This window comes from Thermobia domestica, chromosome 13, assembly GCF_964235325.1.
Source record: "Thermobia domestica chromosome 13, izTheDome1.hap1.1, whole genome shotgun sequence".
In the NCBI taxonomy this organism is placed as follows: domain Eukaryota; kingdom Metazoa; phylum Arthropoda; class Insecta; order Zygentoma; family Lepismatidae; genus Thermobia; species Thermobia domestica.
In genome coordinates this window covers 200,498,455-200,515,961 of record NC_137466.1, presented here as the reverse complement: position 1 = coordinate 200,515,961, position 17,507 = coordinate 200,498,455, and the positions used below count along the sequence as shown (strand labels likewise).

Sequence of the window (17,507 nt, the reverse complement as noted above, 5' to 3'; positions counted from 1 at the left end):
AGTAATAGATCATATATTATTTCCACTCACTTTTTGTATCAATAAATGCTTAATTGAGGGATATTTTCCAAGTGTGCTCAAAGTAAGTAAAGTAGTTCCAATTAATAAAAAAGGTGATAAGAGTGATCCAAGTAGTTACCGGCCAATTTCTTTAGTCCCTATTTTCTCAAAAATAATAGAGGCAGCTATGTATTCTCAGCTGAGTAATTTTTTTAATGAGTATAATTTAATAAGTGAATCTCAATTTGGTTTTAGGGCAGGCCTATCAACAGTTAACGCCATTGACGTGCTGGTAAGAGAGGTTACACAAGCTTTTGAAAATAGGTTCTTTGCTCATGCTACATTTTGTGACCTGAGCAAAGCTTTTGACTGCGTAGACCACAGTCTACTCTTGAATAAATTAACTAGTTACGGTATAAATGGCACTGGACTGACCTTAATTCAAACATATTTGGAAGACCGAAAGCAAGTTGTCTTTACAAACGGTATACAGTCTCAAATGAAAAGTCTAAAGTGTGGCGTTCCTCAAGGGTCGGTGCTTGGTCCACTGTTGTTTACCATAATGATCAATGATTTACCAAGTTGTGTACAAGCTCAATCAATATTGTATGCTGATGACTCCACTTTTGTGAACATAAACCACGATGTAGATAACCTTGTACATTTGGCAAATAGCGTTCTAACTGAAGCAAGTAAGTGGTTTGAAGCTAATTGTTTTCATCTCAATAGAAGTAAAACACAACACATGTTATTCGGCTTGAGAGAAGTTCCAAATATTGACATAACAAATAGTGTAAAATTTCTGGTATTTATGTCGATAGTAGGTTATCATGGGAACCACATATTCAGTATATAGCTAGTAAATTATCTAGAGTTGTCTACCTTTTGAAAAGACTGAAACATTATGTGTCGGATGGTTACGTAAGAACTGCATATTTTGCATTCTTTCAAAGTATTGTCTCATATGGTATACTCTTTTGGGGAAATGCTTCACGTATCAATGATATCCTATTAATACAGAAAAAAGTAATTAGAATTATGACAAATTCACATCAAACAGCGCATTGTAAACCTTTATTTAGAAATTTGAGAATATTAACTGTGATAAATTTGTATATATATACAGCTATTTTGTTCGTGAAAAACAGACTACCTGAATTACAGTGCAGATACAACTTGCATTCGTACAATACAAGGTACAATAAACTCATAGATGTACCATATAGAAGACTCAATAAGTCGAAGAACAACTATGATGTAATAGGCATAAAATTGTATAATGGGTTGCCAAGTGAATTATCTTCAAGTCCCATGAATGTGTTTAAGCATAAATTATACAATTGGCTAATAGAAAGACCGTTTTATTCATTAGATGAATACTTTACGCAAATTAAATGTGAAAGTTAACATTGTAATTTTGATGTATATTTTGACGTTGTCTATTGCCATAATTGGTTCAAGGACAATAAAATTATTATTATTATTATTATAAGTAAATAAAAGTCGCTTTGTTACCCCCTTTGTAAGTTCGTACATACTCAATGAATAATCCCTAAAAGTATGAGCGTCCTGCTCCTTCGGGAACTGATACAGCTTCATGTATACTATTCCCGGATCGAGGAATTGTTTCTAAAAAAATTTAAAATTTCGGTAATTTGTTGACGTTAGGTTAGTTTAAATTAGTGTAGGGGTCTAACATAATTGTCCAAAAAAGTGATTGAATTTCGCTTATTTCTACCAATATTAGGTAAGTCCAGGGTAGCTTAGGTTAGTTTAGTTTAGGTTAGATTAAGATTTGGTTACGTTATGTTAGGTCTAACTACTTGCATCATCCATATCTGCTGTAAACTTTGTGTTTTTTACGTTCTTCTGGACCCCTTCTGTTAAACATAACCCGTTCCGGCAAGGTTCTAGATTACTGGTCCCCCTTCCCATTCAGCAGTAATAAAGACAGAAAACAACGTGCCCTGCAGGGCTCTAACCCGCCTTCACTCGCTAATGCCCGCTCGGCAATACTGTGTAAATTATATGTATAAACTTTAGTACAGAAAGAAAACAACCCAGCTACTACCAGTAATCTAAAACCTTCCCACCCGTTCCTACTTATCAATGCGCAGCTGGAGCGTGTAGTGGAAAGTTTACCCAAACCGGGTAAAGCGCACAGTACTAATTTTGTGAACACTGGTATTCAAATACTGAATATAAACTCACAACAACAAATATAAATCCATGTATTTAATTACAAGTATTATACTACAACTGCTTACCTTTTAAAGTTCTTCGGGAACCGAAAGAGCCTAGTTTCTGGAAAAGTGCTGGTACATCCAACGGCGCAACATTTTCTTCCTGTAAGATAGTGCTCCCTTGGCATACTATCTATACGCCGAAGGAAGGCTTCTGCAGCGCTTTGACTCATTATAAAATACAATAAATTCCACGAGACGCTTACACATACACAAACTACGACCAGTTGTTCTGAAGTGGAAAAATTATATGAAAATATTAAAGTGTTCGCACTAAATATCTTCAGTCACGGCACAAGTCACAACCAAAAGTAGCACTTGAAGCAAAAATTAAATAAAACTATTAAATAAAAATTAGTATATGAAACGGGAGTTAGACAAGGTCAACCAAACAACAGATCACATACAGGATTTGCTATTCCCGCTAAAACGATATAGATGGATTTGGATACCTTCTGAAACAAGAGAATAACGGTATGCGAGAGTAAGCGAAACTAGCGACAAAATCTCTCTCTCTCTCTCTCTCTCTCTCTCTCTCTCTCAATGTTTTGATGCTCCAGGAACTCGTCCACTGAGCAACCCAGTCGGTAAAATGGGGATCTATACTTGTTGAGATGAATGGTCCAGGATGAATCCCGGAACGAAATAAGTAAACACAATCGAAGCAATCACTTAGGGCCATATGCATAGTCGACCACGTAAGGGTCCCCTAGACGAACCGTACCTGTGGGCTTCCTCAACCTTCCCCTTGACTGTGCAATGCATAAAGCTTCCAAAGTGATCCCTCAGGTACGGTTAACACTGAGAGCTGATTGGTCTAGTACACCTCGAGCGAGGCTAAAATTTTGTCAAAAAAAAAAAAAAAGTTGAAGGTAGAACTCCGAAACTCAATTCTACTATGATAAAGAATTGACATCGAAGCAGCAACTGCATGGATACAACGTATGCCATATCAAAAAAATGAAATAAATGTTCTGAACTTTGCTCTTGCCAAGGCGGAAAAATAATGGTGTAGATTAGGAATACAGTTCTTTTTTTTTAATTTTTATATAAAGTCTGTTAACTTGAAAATAGTTATAAAGTGATATAGAAAAGCGGAAAAATATCGGTGTAGATTAGCAATACATTTCTTTTTTAATTTTCAGGTAAAGTCTGTTAACTCGCAAAAAGAAGTATGGATATGTAGCTAGAAAACGTGTGAGGCTGTAACTTTACAATAGAGATCCCACTAGAAATAAATTACATATACAATGTAATTTTTTTGGACAAAATCAGCCCATAGTATTTTTGTGAATGTATTTTCTAAACAATTTGCCAGTAAAAGTTAACCTTAGGAGGGCATAAAAGTTATGTCTATAAATACAGTATTTTGGGGGGGGGATATTCCATGCAAATAGCGTAAAACTTCTTATCTACTTATTCCTAGAGTGTTATCATCTAATTGCGTACAATTGTATAAGACATACATACATATAGTGAAAGCCAGACGTCTCAAAACCACGCACCCAACTTTGAGGCTGCTTATTACAAGCAATTTTTACATCTACTACGGTTTAATGCCAAGGTGAAGCTGGAGAGCTACAGTCGAGGTCCGTCCGTAGGGTACGGGCGAGTTTGCGATGGTGTGTAAACGAATTAGGGGTTCACTCGAGCAGACACTTAGAGCTCCTCCGTGGCTAAGCGGTTAGCGTACGCGCCTTTGGCGCGGGAGACCCGGGTTCGATTCCCGGTGGGAGCTCATGTGGTTCGGATTCCACGTTAATCAGTAGGTCCACGTCTCATATAGCCTCGATGCTTAAAAGGGACGTTAAACTCAACTCAACTCGAGCAGACACTTTTACGAAATAGAAAATTTATAGGTAAAATACGATGTGAAGCCCTACATTTTTCGTGAAGGAATGAAAGAGTAAATATAAATAATTACCAACAATGGCAGCATATTGAAATGGTTTAAGTGATAATGAAAGTATTGTATGTGTAAGTGTGCTCTTCCACTATCCTCGTATATACGTATACCCCCATCGCTGACGCGCCTGCTCCCTATGGACGCACCCGCTCACTATCACTCGGAGTCGCCTGATGCGCTCCTACCATAACTCAGTTAGGTAGCATTAGTGCTTTTAGCCACATAGCACAAATTGATTCGTATCTTATGTACTGTAGTTTTTGTTATACGCCCACACTGTATTTATACTGAGCCCTCCTGAAGTTAATCTGCAAGTAGTAATGGAGCTCTTCATATAGACATACTTTGCTAAAAGAAATACAAAGCTCTAACCTAACCTGAAAATGTAAGAAATGTGTCAAAATTTGATAGAACTGTTTAATCGAATAATGATCAAATTAGTATAAAAATATGCATCTATATGTAGTAGGTGGTCACTAGAACCTAGTTTTTCATTATAATTGCATAATTATGAGCCATACTTCTTAACACTGTTTCCATAATCACATGAACCGATGCATACTTTGAGCAATTACAGCGCGTCGATAAACAGGAGTTCGATGATTTCCACTTGTCTTTCCTTATACGCATATCACCAACACTAATGTGCCTGCTTCCGCGGACAAAATCATGCGTGATCCCTCAAATTGTGCCCAGCTTGGAATCGGAATAAATGCAAACTTATCGTGTGTTGGGCATGGTTTTTCGCACTTATTTATTTATAATATATAAGTTTGCAAGCATATTATACATGTGTACGCAGCTGGTGGTCAGGTAAGAAACCAAGAATGCAGAAGACGTTAGATTATTAGTGAAAAAAAAGGGATCCTCAAGTTTACCTATGCTAACTGAGAAATGTAGGAAAACACCAACAGGGAGAAGGATTTAAAACACATTAGAATAACATTTTCACGATGAAATATGTGTAACTATGAGTCAATTTTTCCCATCAGTGATGATTTTTTTTTTTTTGTGGCGATTTCAATATACTGTGGATGAAATGTATTAGTAACGAAAATACTGAGAATTCACATTGAGCACGATAGGCTATGTGGTCCTGAGGGAATGTCATGGTTCTCGGGGAGAAATCCCCCCCCCCGGCCGATCCTTGAAATCACCACTGGACCCCTAGAATCAATTCTGAACCTATTCTACAATCTAATCTAAAATCTACTTCAGTACCAATACTGTAACAACAAGTATCTCTCGCTTATTTTATTTCAGGTAGAAGTTGTTAGTCCATTCTATGACCTTGTATTCAATATTTGTACGAGCGAAAGCAAAATATCCTGTAATCTTCTTTCAGGAATTGGTATATATTTTTAAATTGGTTGCCATCAATATGTCATTTATTATCGCTTAATCAGCTCAACGAATTCGGTAAACTCATTAACATACTCAAATATTTTGTCAGCACGGAGCATATGCATTTTATACAACAACAGAAACTGCTACGGGCTAGCAAAGGGTGCGTTGAAGCACCCCTAGCCATCCTCTTGACTTACGGGAAGGTTGCGGGCTTGTTTGACCCTGCGGGAGAACTCTGCAACGCAAATTATCACGTGTCCCGTACGTAGCCCCTAAGTAACCCGCAGAATAACTATGCATACGGCCCTTAATGTGGAACACTCAGTTTTGGGAAGTAACGTAACGCAAGTAACGCGTTACTTTTTAAGTAATGTTTCCTAGTAACGCGTTACATTTTTTCCAAAGTAACGTACCTAGTTTGCGTTACTTTTTCCCCGTTATATTTCGGATGAGTAACTACAATATATGTATGGGCTATACTGTATATTTTTTCGAAAACAAACGTTTCTTTCCCATAAGTGAATTTCTTAGAATGAAACAATCGAGCATGAACTACGTATGTAAGTGACCGACACACAAAGAAACAGATAAGTTCGTAGTGTCACTTGCTGTTTTTGGAAAATAAGGACAGCCTCAGGAAAATCACGTGTACAGATTCCAAGCACCTGGAAGATTTTGTCGTAGATTTTGACAGCTCCAAATCAATACATTCAGTGAGTGAACTAGGAGTGCAATGATACCGGTAGTCTATTTTACTTTGATTGGTGTTGTTTTTATAAAGATGGAGAAAAAAATTTTACCGTTCGAGCATTTGAAAGAATACTTTTTTCTTAAGAGCTGAGGATGATGGTGAACAGAATTTAAAAGTAAAGTGTCTGATGTGCCCCGGCGGAAAATATCAACAACTAGGGTGCCATAATTAACGATATATATTAAGGGGTTAATATGAATAAACTGTTCTGATGAGCAGGCCTACTTTATTACTAGACAATAGTTTGCTGATGGTATGTAATATTGGAGTTTTTTCAGAACAGTTTGCTTATCCTAGAGTCCGGTTGATTATAGAGTTTGAAACTAGCTTTAAAAAGCATGTATCGATTTTAGGCAAGTTTTGATTCACTCACAGCTCATGTGTTCTCATTTTATTAGTTGTAGTGTAATGTTTCTCTATATTCTGTATTTTTAATTTTACATAACAACATTGTTATTATTATATAATTAGTTTAGCAGAATAATAATAAGAAACCATTTTTTCTAACGCATAAGGATGAGCACGAGCAGGAGTGTAGCCAGCAGGTTTATGTAGGGGGGGCGTCGTTTTTCAAGGGGGGGCAGCTACAAAGCCAAAAGAAATTATGTTGCAGCTAGTGTTTTTGAGGCCTGAAAAAACCGGCAAATTTTTGTTTCCTTCCGGGAAACTAAAAAACACTGGTTCCTAGCTTATTATTATTATTATTATTATTATTATTATTATTATTATTATTATTATTATTATTATTATTATTATTATTATTATTTGCTTTTTGTCCATAAATTATATTCCAGGTAGTTTTTATTATGCTTGACCAAGTTTTACCCGCTCCCTTCTACTTGTCACACTTCGTAACGCAAGGCCGAACCCCTCCCCTTTGTTACGTAACACTTTTTGATCTTAGTTTTTTCGTTATTTTGATTATTTTAGGAGTTATTACAATAAAAAAAACTATTTTTAATGGTAGAACTTTTTTATTACAAAATGCTTATAGTGTTTTTTGCCAACAAATCAAACTATTAGCAAATGATAGCCTCGTAATAATCTTTTATCCCGATAAGGTTGTTTAATTAACCAATCCTAATTCTTCAAAACTACTGTCGTTTCCCCAAAGAGATCGCATCCATCATTTTAGGTCACTGGTGATTGGCAAGGAGAAAGTACTGCGGAAGATGCAGTTAAAACAGGATTTAAAGAAATAACATCGACCTCTTCTTCCGAGATCGAGGATGCTTTGTGCATCTGAGGTTCGCCAGTGTTAACGATGCAAAGTTCCGTTCCTCGTCGACAACAGATTCGAAGTGGCTGCACACATGAAGAAACAGGGACATCTCGTTTGTAAACAAGCTTTCGATCATCTTCTTTGGACTTCGGACTTCAGTTTATCACCTTACAAATTCTTTTTTTTTTTTTTTTTTTTCCTAAATCAGTGGGAGAATGCGAATAAACTCAATTTCTTCAGAAATATTCAAATCCAAAAATAATAATAAAAAAGTAGTACGACATTAATATCCGACGAATTAGGTTTTTAATGTCTTTAGGTCTGCAAATCGTGCATTGTTCCGTCGCGGAAAATATTTCACAAAAAAAAAAAAAAAAAAGTTTCTTCTGTTTCACATGCGAAACTTCTTCGAAGAAAAGAGTGGGTAATGATTCGAATCAGTAGTTTTAAATAACATTCTCAGAAATAGCGATACAAGTGGGAACGCGAAGGAATTTTAAAACGGTGGTTACGATCACTAACAACTAACTACAGAAAAGCGTGTGACGTAAATGCAATGCTGCGATAGCCGCAAAACGGAGTTTTATTGTATTGTAATACACACAGGGTTCTTCACCAGTCATGCTGGTGTCTAGTGCGTCTTCGAATAACTTCTGTATGATTCAATTTATATAGGCTATAGTTCGCAACTTTCCGAAATAATGTAATTATTTATTTATCTATCTATATATCTATATATACAGGATGAACGATAAAACTTGGATGGGTGATAGTACATCTTAAAAAAAGCAAAACAGTCCTAGTGAACATGGGGGAAATTCCGTCCTGTTTAGGAATGACAGAGTGTTGAAAGCGTGGGAACATGAACTTCAGAGGCCAACAGCTTAAAAACAATACATCGTGGAGAGTGTGGTTAAAAACGTCACTTAGAAAGTCATACCTACTCTATTGAAAAATGCATATTTGAAAACGCAGCTACGTGTGCTCACGGGATTAACAACGTGTGACACTTCTTTCCTTTATAGCATGTCCGGGAAACCCTCCGTTCCTTTGGGGAATCCCTTGCGCACGCATAGCTGCGTTTCCAAACATGCATTTTTCAACAGAGTAGGTATGACTTTCTAAGTAACATTTTTAACCGCACTCTCTATGATGTATTGTTTCAAAGCTGTTGGCCTCTGAAGTTCATGTTCTCACGCTTTCGACACTCTGTCACTCCTAAACGGGACGGAATTTGTCCCATGTTCACGACAACTTTTTTTTTGCTTCTTGTTAGATGTACTATCACCCGCCCAAATTTGTCCCCGTAGTTACCGTTCTCCCTGTATATCTATATCTATCTATCTATCTATCTATCTATCTATCTATCTATCTATCTATCTATCTATCTATCTATCTATCTATCTATCTATCTATCTATATCTATATCTATCTATATATATATATATATATATATATAATGAAATGACTACATTTCTAACAACTCTTGTGCCACCCGACTGATTTCGATTAAATTTTCAACGAAGATGAGGTTCGGGCCTGAAATGGTTTTTATAGCTTCACTTTGAAGGTGCGCTTTGAAGAGAAGGGGAAGATATACAAAAATGATCGAAAATGACCAATATGAATGTCGAATCATAGTTTTCGGAGTGGCTGATATGAACAGTGCCACTTCCGATGCCGTTTAAATCCAAATTCAGTCCCCATTAGTACTCCTAAGGGGGATGGTGACATGTAAAAATAATTGAAAATTACCGATTAATTGAAATCCATACTGAAAACGTTGTTTTCACCACATTTTTCATCTGATATAAATATTTTTTTTTAAATACTAGTTACAGCATATAAAAATGTGATGCAGGCCTACTTACAAATCAGTTTAGTGCCATTTTTTTATGGTAGTATTTACAGTACCTTGTTGAAACGTTTGTCTTCAAAGTGTCAAATATAAATCGCAATAAATTGTGTAATCTGCTGTAAAAAAAATAAATAAATAAATAAATAAATAAACCATACTGTGTCATTTGGGGAGCCAGGAAATCATTTGGGGGGCCTGGCCCCAATGGGCCCCCCCGTGGCTACACCCCTGAGCGCGAGTCAAGATAAAACTCGACTTCACTCGAATTCAAGTCGAGTTTCGAGTCAAGTCAAAGGTAATATTCTCAAGTCGAGTTCCGAGGCGATTCAGTTTTTCGCATCGAGTTTCGAGTGCAGTCGATCTTGATAAATGGCTCTTTCGTTTTAACTCGTCTTGAAATCATGGTCTAATTACACTGGAAAGCGAAAGCCATAAGAAATGTAAGCTAAGCAGTAATATGGAATACTTTTAGTGTTGCTCACGAGAGGGGACACTGCTCGTATCTCGTCTCATCTCGATAGCGAGACCACAAGAGTTTTTTTTTTTTATAACAAGCTCAGCTTCGCTCGGCTCAACTGAGAAAATGGCTCGAGCCAACTCGCTTGGGGTGAACCATCGATACGAGCTGGCTTGGTTGGGATGAGTCATCTGCTCGGTTCGGCTCAATTGAGCCGAGTACTCTAGCCAAGTTGGTTGGGTGAGCTGTTGGCTCAGCTCACTTCTTGGTTCGGGTCGATAGTGAATAAGCTGTGAGCCGAGCTGCTCGAGTCGTTGACAATTCTAAACCCGGGCCGAGCAGTTTTGAAGATATTTGGCCAGTGCCCTATAACTTTTAACAGCGTTTGGCTCGTGCTCAAATACTCAATCTAGACCCTCAACCCAAATTCAGAATCTCGTGAACAATGTCCTTGACTCCTAGATTTCACGACTACCGAGGTTGGCAATCAACTATAGTTGTTTAGTATTCAAATACAAACCACCTATCTTCCATGTTTATATACAGTGTTGTTAAAACTATTATTATTATTATTATTATTATTATTATTATTAATAATAATAATAATAATAATAATAATAATAATAATAATAATAATAATAATAATAATAATAATAATAATAATAATAATAATAATAATAATAGCGGTAGTAATAGTAGTACGGAAAATTGAAGTAATTTTTTCACATATTTAAAGTTTCGGACCTAAAAGTAACGCGTTACTTTCGAAGTAAAGTAACAGTTACTTTTTGGGGCAAGTAACGCGTTACTAACGCGTTACATTTTAAGAGAAAGTAAAGTAACTTGTAACGCGTTATATTTTTTACAAGTAACTTACCTAACACTGGGAACACTAACTATGTCGAAGACACTACATACTACAAGCTGCTATGAATAACAAGAGCACTGCACTGTTGATCACTTTGACACCATTACAAGTCGTAGTTGTTCACTATGTAATATTGTAGCAGATGACAAAGAACGAGGTGTTTTTTGTTAGCTAGTAAGAAAGACACTGTTACGGGGCTAGTGAAATAAACAGAATTAATGACTGTGTTGAGTATCGGACGGTAACCAGGCGTTACAGACCACCGAGAGGTCAGGTGGTAATTGAACCTTCATTTCCTCCACGATAACACAAACGTGAGGGGCGCTGCTGCTGTTTATATTGTTGGATGGGAGTCTGAGCAGTATGAAGACGAAGGCGAGAATATAAACAATGATGTATTCTTGTCCAATTATGAGGGGGCCTCCCATTTTCTCGTGGTGGGAATCGGTTCTATTTGCCAGTAATAAATCCCTGGTCCTAATCGCTGTTGTTGGCAGGTTCGCCATTCGGTTTGCCGTTTCTGTAGCAGCATCTCGGAGAAAGAAGATGCTGGAAGCCGGAGATCAATCGATGTGCCATGTTGGGTTGCATATGTGCTCAAGATATCACTGACTTCGTTCCCGGGGAAGTCGCAGTGGGATGGCATATGAATTAACGTAACCACTTGATGATTGTTATTTAATATTCGAAGCTGTTGACGAATATTAATGTGTAACCATGTATTGGCAGATGTCCATGGGGTTCTACATATTCCTTGTAACGCACTAAGACTATCACTACAAATGCCCACGATAGATAGTTTCCGTTGTAGGGCGACTTTCAATGCCGTGCGAATTGCCTAGGTTTCTGCTAAATAAATTGATGTATTCGGTGGAAGTCTGTGAGTCTCTGCGTAATTAAGCGCTGGTATATAAATTTCTGCTCCAATCACAGATCCATGCGGTATGCTGTTTAGAAGCATCCGTGTAAATTAGAATGGTATTTGAGCGATAAGACTGAATGTGGTGTTCCCAGAGATGGCGCACTATCTGAGGCTGATTGAAGCGAAGACGTTTGAAAGAGATCACCGGTTGCTCAAGTGTGGGAGAATGTAGAAGAGTTATATATTGTGCCGTATAGCATGGTAGTTTTGGTCCTCGATGCAATTGATTGAGCCAGTTATGAATATTAACGAATGCTCGATAAATCCAAGGTAGTTGTTTATAATATGGGAGTCGGGTATGGAGGTTTCTATTGTATAGGAATTGTAATTTCGATAATAATAAGGAGGAGGTGCAGCATATGGTTGAAGGAGGAATATTTGAGCCACTAAATATGTTTTCGCTGGGAAAGGTATTATTCCAGCTCCTTCTAAAAGTCCTGAGGAAGGTGCCTTCTTTCGTTGTCGGAATATAATTCGCTGTGTTGTGGCTCGAAAACGGATGTGCAGTGGCATCGGAAGAATTTTTCAGTTGGGGGGCAAACTACTGTCTTGAAAATAGACACGGGAATGTAACATGGGTCAGATAATACGAATATATGTTTGTAATGTAACAATAATTTGATTTGATTGATATTAATAATAATAATAATAATAATAATAATAATAATAATAATAATAATAATAATAATAATAATAATAATATAATGAAGTTGTAAACAGTTTTGTGAGAGTGAAATTTCCATCTATGAGAGTCATCTTCGTTTACATCTTTAGATTAATTAATCCCGTGTCAGTTTTGTGCTGGATTTTGGTCTGGTGCAGAAATTTTCAACCACTGAAATCAGAATTAAAAATGGTCACACGGACACTATTACAGAATCTTAAAGCTACTTAAATCACTTGGAAACGATAAAATTAAAATTATATTTTTAAAAATCCAGTTCTAGTGTTGCAGTTCACTGTAATATTAGAAATTGCTATTTAGAACTACAAACTTTGTAGCACTTTGTAGTAGAAAGTAACTTGAACATTATAAAACAGGCTACATAATCAAGTAAAAATAAGAAAATATTTTTTTCTACCTACTACACTTCGTGCCAGAAATGAAAAATGGAATTTTCACTAAAGACTTCATAAAATGTATATAGAAAATTCAATTACACTAATTACGAGAGTTATTTGCATTTTTTACTACACTTACTTCAGTATATCCAGTTTGTTATTACATTCACCTCCCTTCCTAATCTCATTATATTCACTTCACTTCACACTAATAAAGTACGACACAATTAATAAGGAATAAGTCAGTTTATATTGAATTTTAAGTGCTATTTTGTAATTTAAATAATTGGTTATATAACGCATAACATTTTCACTTACGTAATTCTACATTTATTTCTTTTCAAAATTGACCAAAAGTATATTTTTTTTTTCGCTTGTCTGATATTAATTCTCTTGTAATGGTGTTTAAATCTAAGTCCGGTCGCTACACATATGCAACAACAGCAGATGAGCCAATCTTTCCTGCGTCATGGACGTCCTCAAATATGTCTTTAGACGACGTGAATAGCTGAATAAACTTTCGCAAATGCTCAAGAAGCTGGCATAGTGAGAATGAAAGTCCCTAGACGAACAATTTAGTCGAGAAGGCTTCGAACAGTTGGGGTTTGAGCACTAATAGTTTTTAATATTCTGGTGGTCGTCAGTGACTCAGTCGTCATCAAAGTAGGTGGAAGCAGCCTGAGCTGAGCTCATAATCTATCCATGTTAAAATCCGACTCCCAATTCTTGCTTCAAATAATCTCTTGAGAGAGGCCCACCAGCACATAGAGCTCCTTCACAAAGTATCTTCTAGAGTTTTATGGGTTGTTTGAGGCCTGGTTGATTGAAACGACGCTGCACTTCATTCATCAAATAGTCAATGATTTCGAAGTACATTTTTGGAAGATCTGATATAAGTTCTAGGGTAAGTGCTATAGAAGGATTATCAATCTGCTCCAACCTAATTGGTGTTCTGTTTGATCATGATGAAGTGGGCAATTTTAAGTGTAGTCTGTCTGCATTTACCTTTGTTTCCTTATAGAGGTTTTCAAATGAACTGTCCGTTCGTAGGTTTCTCAGAGTATCCTCTAGATAGAATTGCTGCTGCTCTTTTAGCTCCAGAATTTTGAAGCAGTTTCGCCAGTTGTCCGCAAGATACAAAACCACGTATACTGACTATCAGAAAAAATATCATTCCGAATTTGTTCATTCTTTTCAAATAACCTTTTAGAATTACTTTTTGATCATCATTTAGACCACTTGTATTACTGATGATTATTTTCCAACGTGATTTGAATTCGTTTGTAGTAGATTGAAATCTGCTTAGAGATTTTCGCCTAACACACCAGCGAGTAGGACAAAGAGGCAGCAAATGTTTAAGATTACTTTCGTTGATAGTTTTACAGGGTTCAAGAACAATGTCAGAGTATGTTGTCTATCGTTTTACAGAACCCAGATTGATGTTTCAAACGTCTTTCACTATGGCCCGTATGTCACACAAAGATTCGCATTTTCGTGCTACTTCCTGCAATGGAAGATCTAATGCATGATTATTGCAATTAGTGTTGTAAATAGAAAAAAAAAAACGGTTCGTATTTTTCAGAAATGTACGTTTTTTTAGAAAAAAACATTGCCTCTCGTTTTTTTTTCTAAATTTCGTTTTTTTTTTTCAAATAGTCATTTGTAATGCATCTTAAGTCTATTTAAGTATGAAATATTATTTTGTAGGTGTAATCACCGATAATCATGCCTGTTGTTCTGTATGGTTGCGAAACGTGGTCGCTTACTCTGAGGGAAGATCATAGACTAAAAGTATTTGAGAACAGGATCCTGAGAAGAATATTCGGACCCAAGAGGAACGAGAATGGGGAATGGCGAAAGCTTCATAACGAGGAACTACATAGTTTATACGGTTTACCCAACATGTTAGGGTCGTCAAGTCTAGGAGGCTTAGGTGGGCAGGTCATGTAGCTAGAATGGAAGAAAGTAGATACGCTTTCAAAGTCTTGACTGGTAGACCCATAGGAAAACGACCATTAGGAAGACCTAGGCGCAGATGGGAGGATAATATTAAGATGGATCTCGCAGAGATAGGAATACAAAGTAGAAACTGGATCCAATAGCTAAGGATAGAAGTCAGTGGAGAGCTTTTGTGAACGCGGCACTGAACCTCCGGGTTCCATAGGCCATAGAGTTAGTTAGTTAGTTAGGTGTAATCACCGTAAAATGCAACATAAATTAAACGCTAGATACTGATACGCTACAAATATTTTACAATATACATGAGTACCATACCTATTAACAATTCGGGTTTCAGCAGTTTTCATCAATATCAACCAAGAAATAAAAGTAGAAATGAAATTTTATTTTTTCGTGAAAGCAGGCCTTTAATAAGTACGAAAATAATGTCACGAACAGTATAAAATTCCTATAACTTGTCTAAAGGTAAAAACTAATACTAATTTGCCTAATAGTATTTTTCTAAATGTCATATATAAATAATTTGTCGACTAGATATATATGATATGCAGAGCCGGCTCTACCATATATGCAACACGTGCATTTGCGTAGAGCGGCAAGCTTGGATGGTCTGGCAAAATCTGTCACAAGTATATTATTTAAATTAAATATTTCTTGTTGAAAACAGACTTCATGATGATGGTAGTTGCATTTACTAAGCTGACCTTCTATTTGAATACTACATTCATAAATTATGTTTAGGTTGCATTAGTTTAAGGCCACATGGGCAATGCTAAAGCAAATAGTCGAATAAATCCGAGCACAAATTGCTTGATTATTGTCATATGCAAGAATTCAATTCTCGAATAGTAGTGAATATCTGTTCCATTTAGTAAATTATCACAGTTTTGATATGAAACTAGTCTTGTTTTTGTCATAAACAAGTTCCTTATCATTGAAGATAGAAACAAGTGTTTTTAAAAAATGTTAGAAGATGAAGAAAAATCATAGGCGGCTGCAGATATGAAAAAAACCTACCTAACCCTCAAAAAATTCCTACAAAAGGTTTCTCAACGGTTTTTTGTAGTATCAACTGTGCTGAATAACATATTAAAAGTTTACCAAAATTTGACCACCGGAAAGGCCCAATTTTCAAGATGGCGTCCAAAATGGTTGTTAACTCTTTTACAATTTTAGGCTTTCATTCAAGTAGCTACTGAATCATCACTATTTATCCTAGGATTATGGTTCGTACATCATTCTCTTAGGAATAAAACAAGCTTTCAAGTGGTGCCATCCAAATGTGTGCATGACCTACGTGGAAAGGGAAATTGAGAATAATTTGAGAAATTTCCCTCTTAAAAATCCCTTTTCTAAAGTTTTGCGCCCTCTGAAGCGGCTCCAGGTAAGAATACATGACCCAAACCTTCCTAGAGAAGTACTATGAGATATAGACTATGTACGTGCCAAATTACATTGTGAAATCTTTAGTAGTTACGACAGAATAAAATATTTACCAATATCCTACTCTGTGAATATATCTAACCAACCATACAAGTAGACAATAAATAGGACAAAACATAAAAGTTTCTAACACAGTACTATTAATCTAGGTATTATCATTCGTGACTTATTGTTTTTAGAATGAAGCAAGCTTTCCTATGGTATCATTCCCATGCGTCCATGATGCACGTGGAAAGGGAAATTGTGGATAATTCGGAAAAATTCCCCCCAAAATCCCCTTTTCTAAAGTTTTACGCCCTTTGAAGCACCCCTGGATAAGATTACACTACCTTAATGTTTCTAGAAAATTACTATGCGGTATATGCTATGTGTGTGCTAAATTTCATTCCGATATCTCATTATTTTACTATGTTATTTGTTATTACTTTACTGGGTTAATTGACATAGTATGACAATGCAATATTGTTTTATTTTGTTCCTTTCAACCTTCAGTAGGAATGCTAACCTTGCAACCCGAGAAATCTGTCCTATTGGCCATGAAAACTTAAGTTGTGGCTCAGACATTGTACGACTTCGTCAGAAGGGAGCTGAAGGAGTCATCAAAGCAAGTTCAGAGAGAAGAGATAAGTTGTTAATTTCAACAGGAGAAAAAATACACTCAAAATGCAAGCAGCGCTACAGCAACACAAAAGACATTAAAAGTAAACAACAAAAAAGACTTGAACCACCAAAGAGAAGTGCTAGGATATCTTAAGGTCCTTCTAACAGCCAAATAAATTGTCTCTTCTGCGGTATTACAGTCACACTAGGAAGTGCTGGTATTAGTTATGTGAAAACAGAAGTAATTGTGAACAGTATTATTGAGTGTTGTAATAGTCGTTTAGATGAACGGGTGAGTATCGTGAAAGGAAGAATATAATATTATGGACATTACCTGCACGCCGCTGGCTGTTTTTACCATCACTCTAGTAGCAGTAATTTTCGTTCTGAGCTTTGCATACTGCTACAGTTCCATAAATACTAAGAGGCGAAACGCAGTAGATCTGGCCGACCCAAAAACAAAGATTAAGAGCAAGCATTCTTCAAAGTTCGATCTTATCTAGAAAATAATGACGATGAACCCTTTCTTTCATACCTGATTTCCTGTAAAGTTCGTTAAATGGTATTTTGTAGGTAAAATATAAAGTATGATGACCGGGAAACCAGTACAGAGCGCTTTACGTGGACATCTCTTGTTAGACAGATGTCTCAACTTTCTAATTGTCTCAGATCTAGAAAAAACAGCGCACAAATTGTCACTAGTGAATGAAGCAGAAACGCTATATTCATCAATGATATCGAAACAGATTACAATCGAAAGTTACATAAAGTCGGATACGCTAATCGAAATAAAGAAAATTATTGACACAAGAAATACAGACTTTGGCCACAGGTCAGAAACAAGTTTACTTTGGGCAAACTATCAGAAA

The 17,507-nt window shown here is 36.3% G+C and overlaps 1 protein-coding gene across 3 annotated transcripts in view; it reads right to left on the bottom strand.

Moving 5' to 3' along the window:
• Positions 1-3,042, bottom strand: part of LOC145668949 (uncharacterized) — a 45,193-nt gene extending 42,151 nt beyond the window's left edge. For all 3 annotated transcript variants that reach the window (XM_081737241.1, XM_081737239.1, XM_081737240.1), the window contains exon 1: positions 2,268-3,042. In XM_081737241.1, the coding sequence (XP_081593367.1) occupies positions 2,268-2,416 (149 nt within the window). In that variant the 5' untranslated portion in view covers positions 2,417-3,042. The remainder of the gene's footprint in view (positions 1-2,267) is intronic.
• Positions 3,043-17,507: the final 14,465 nt, after the last annotated feature.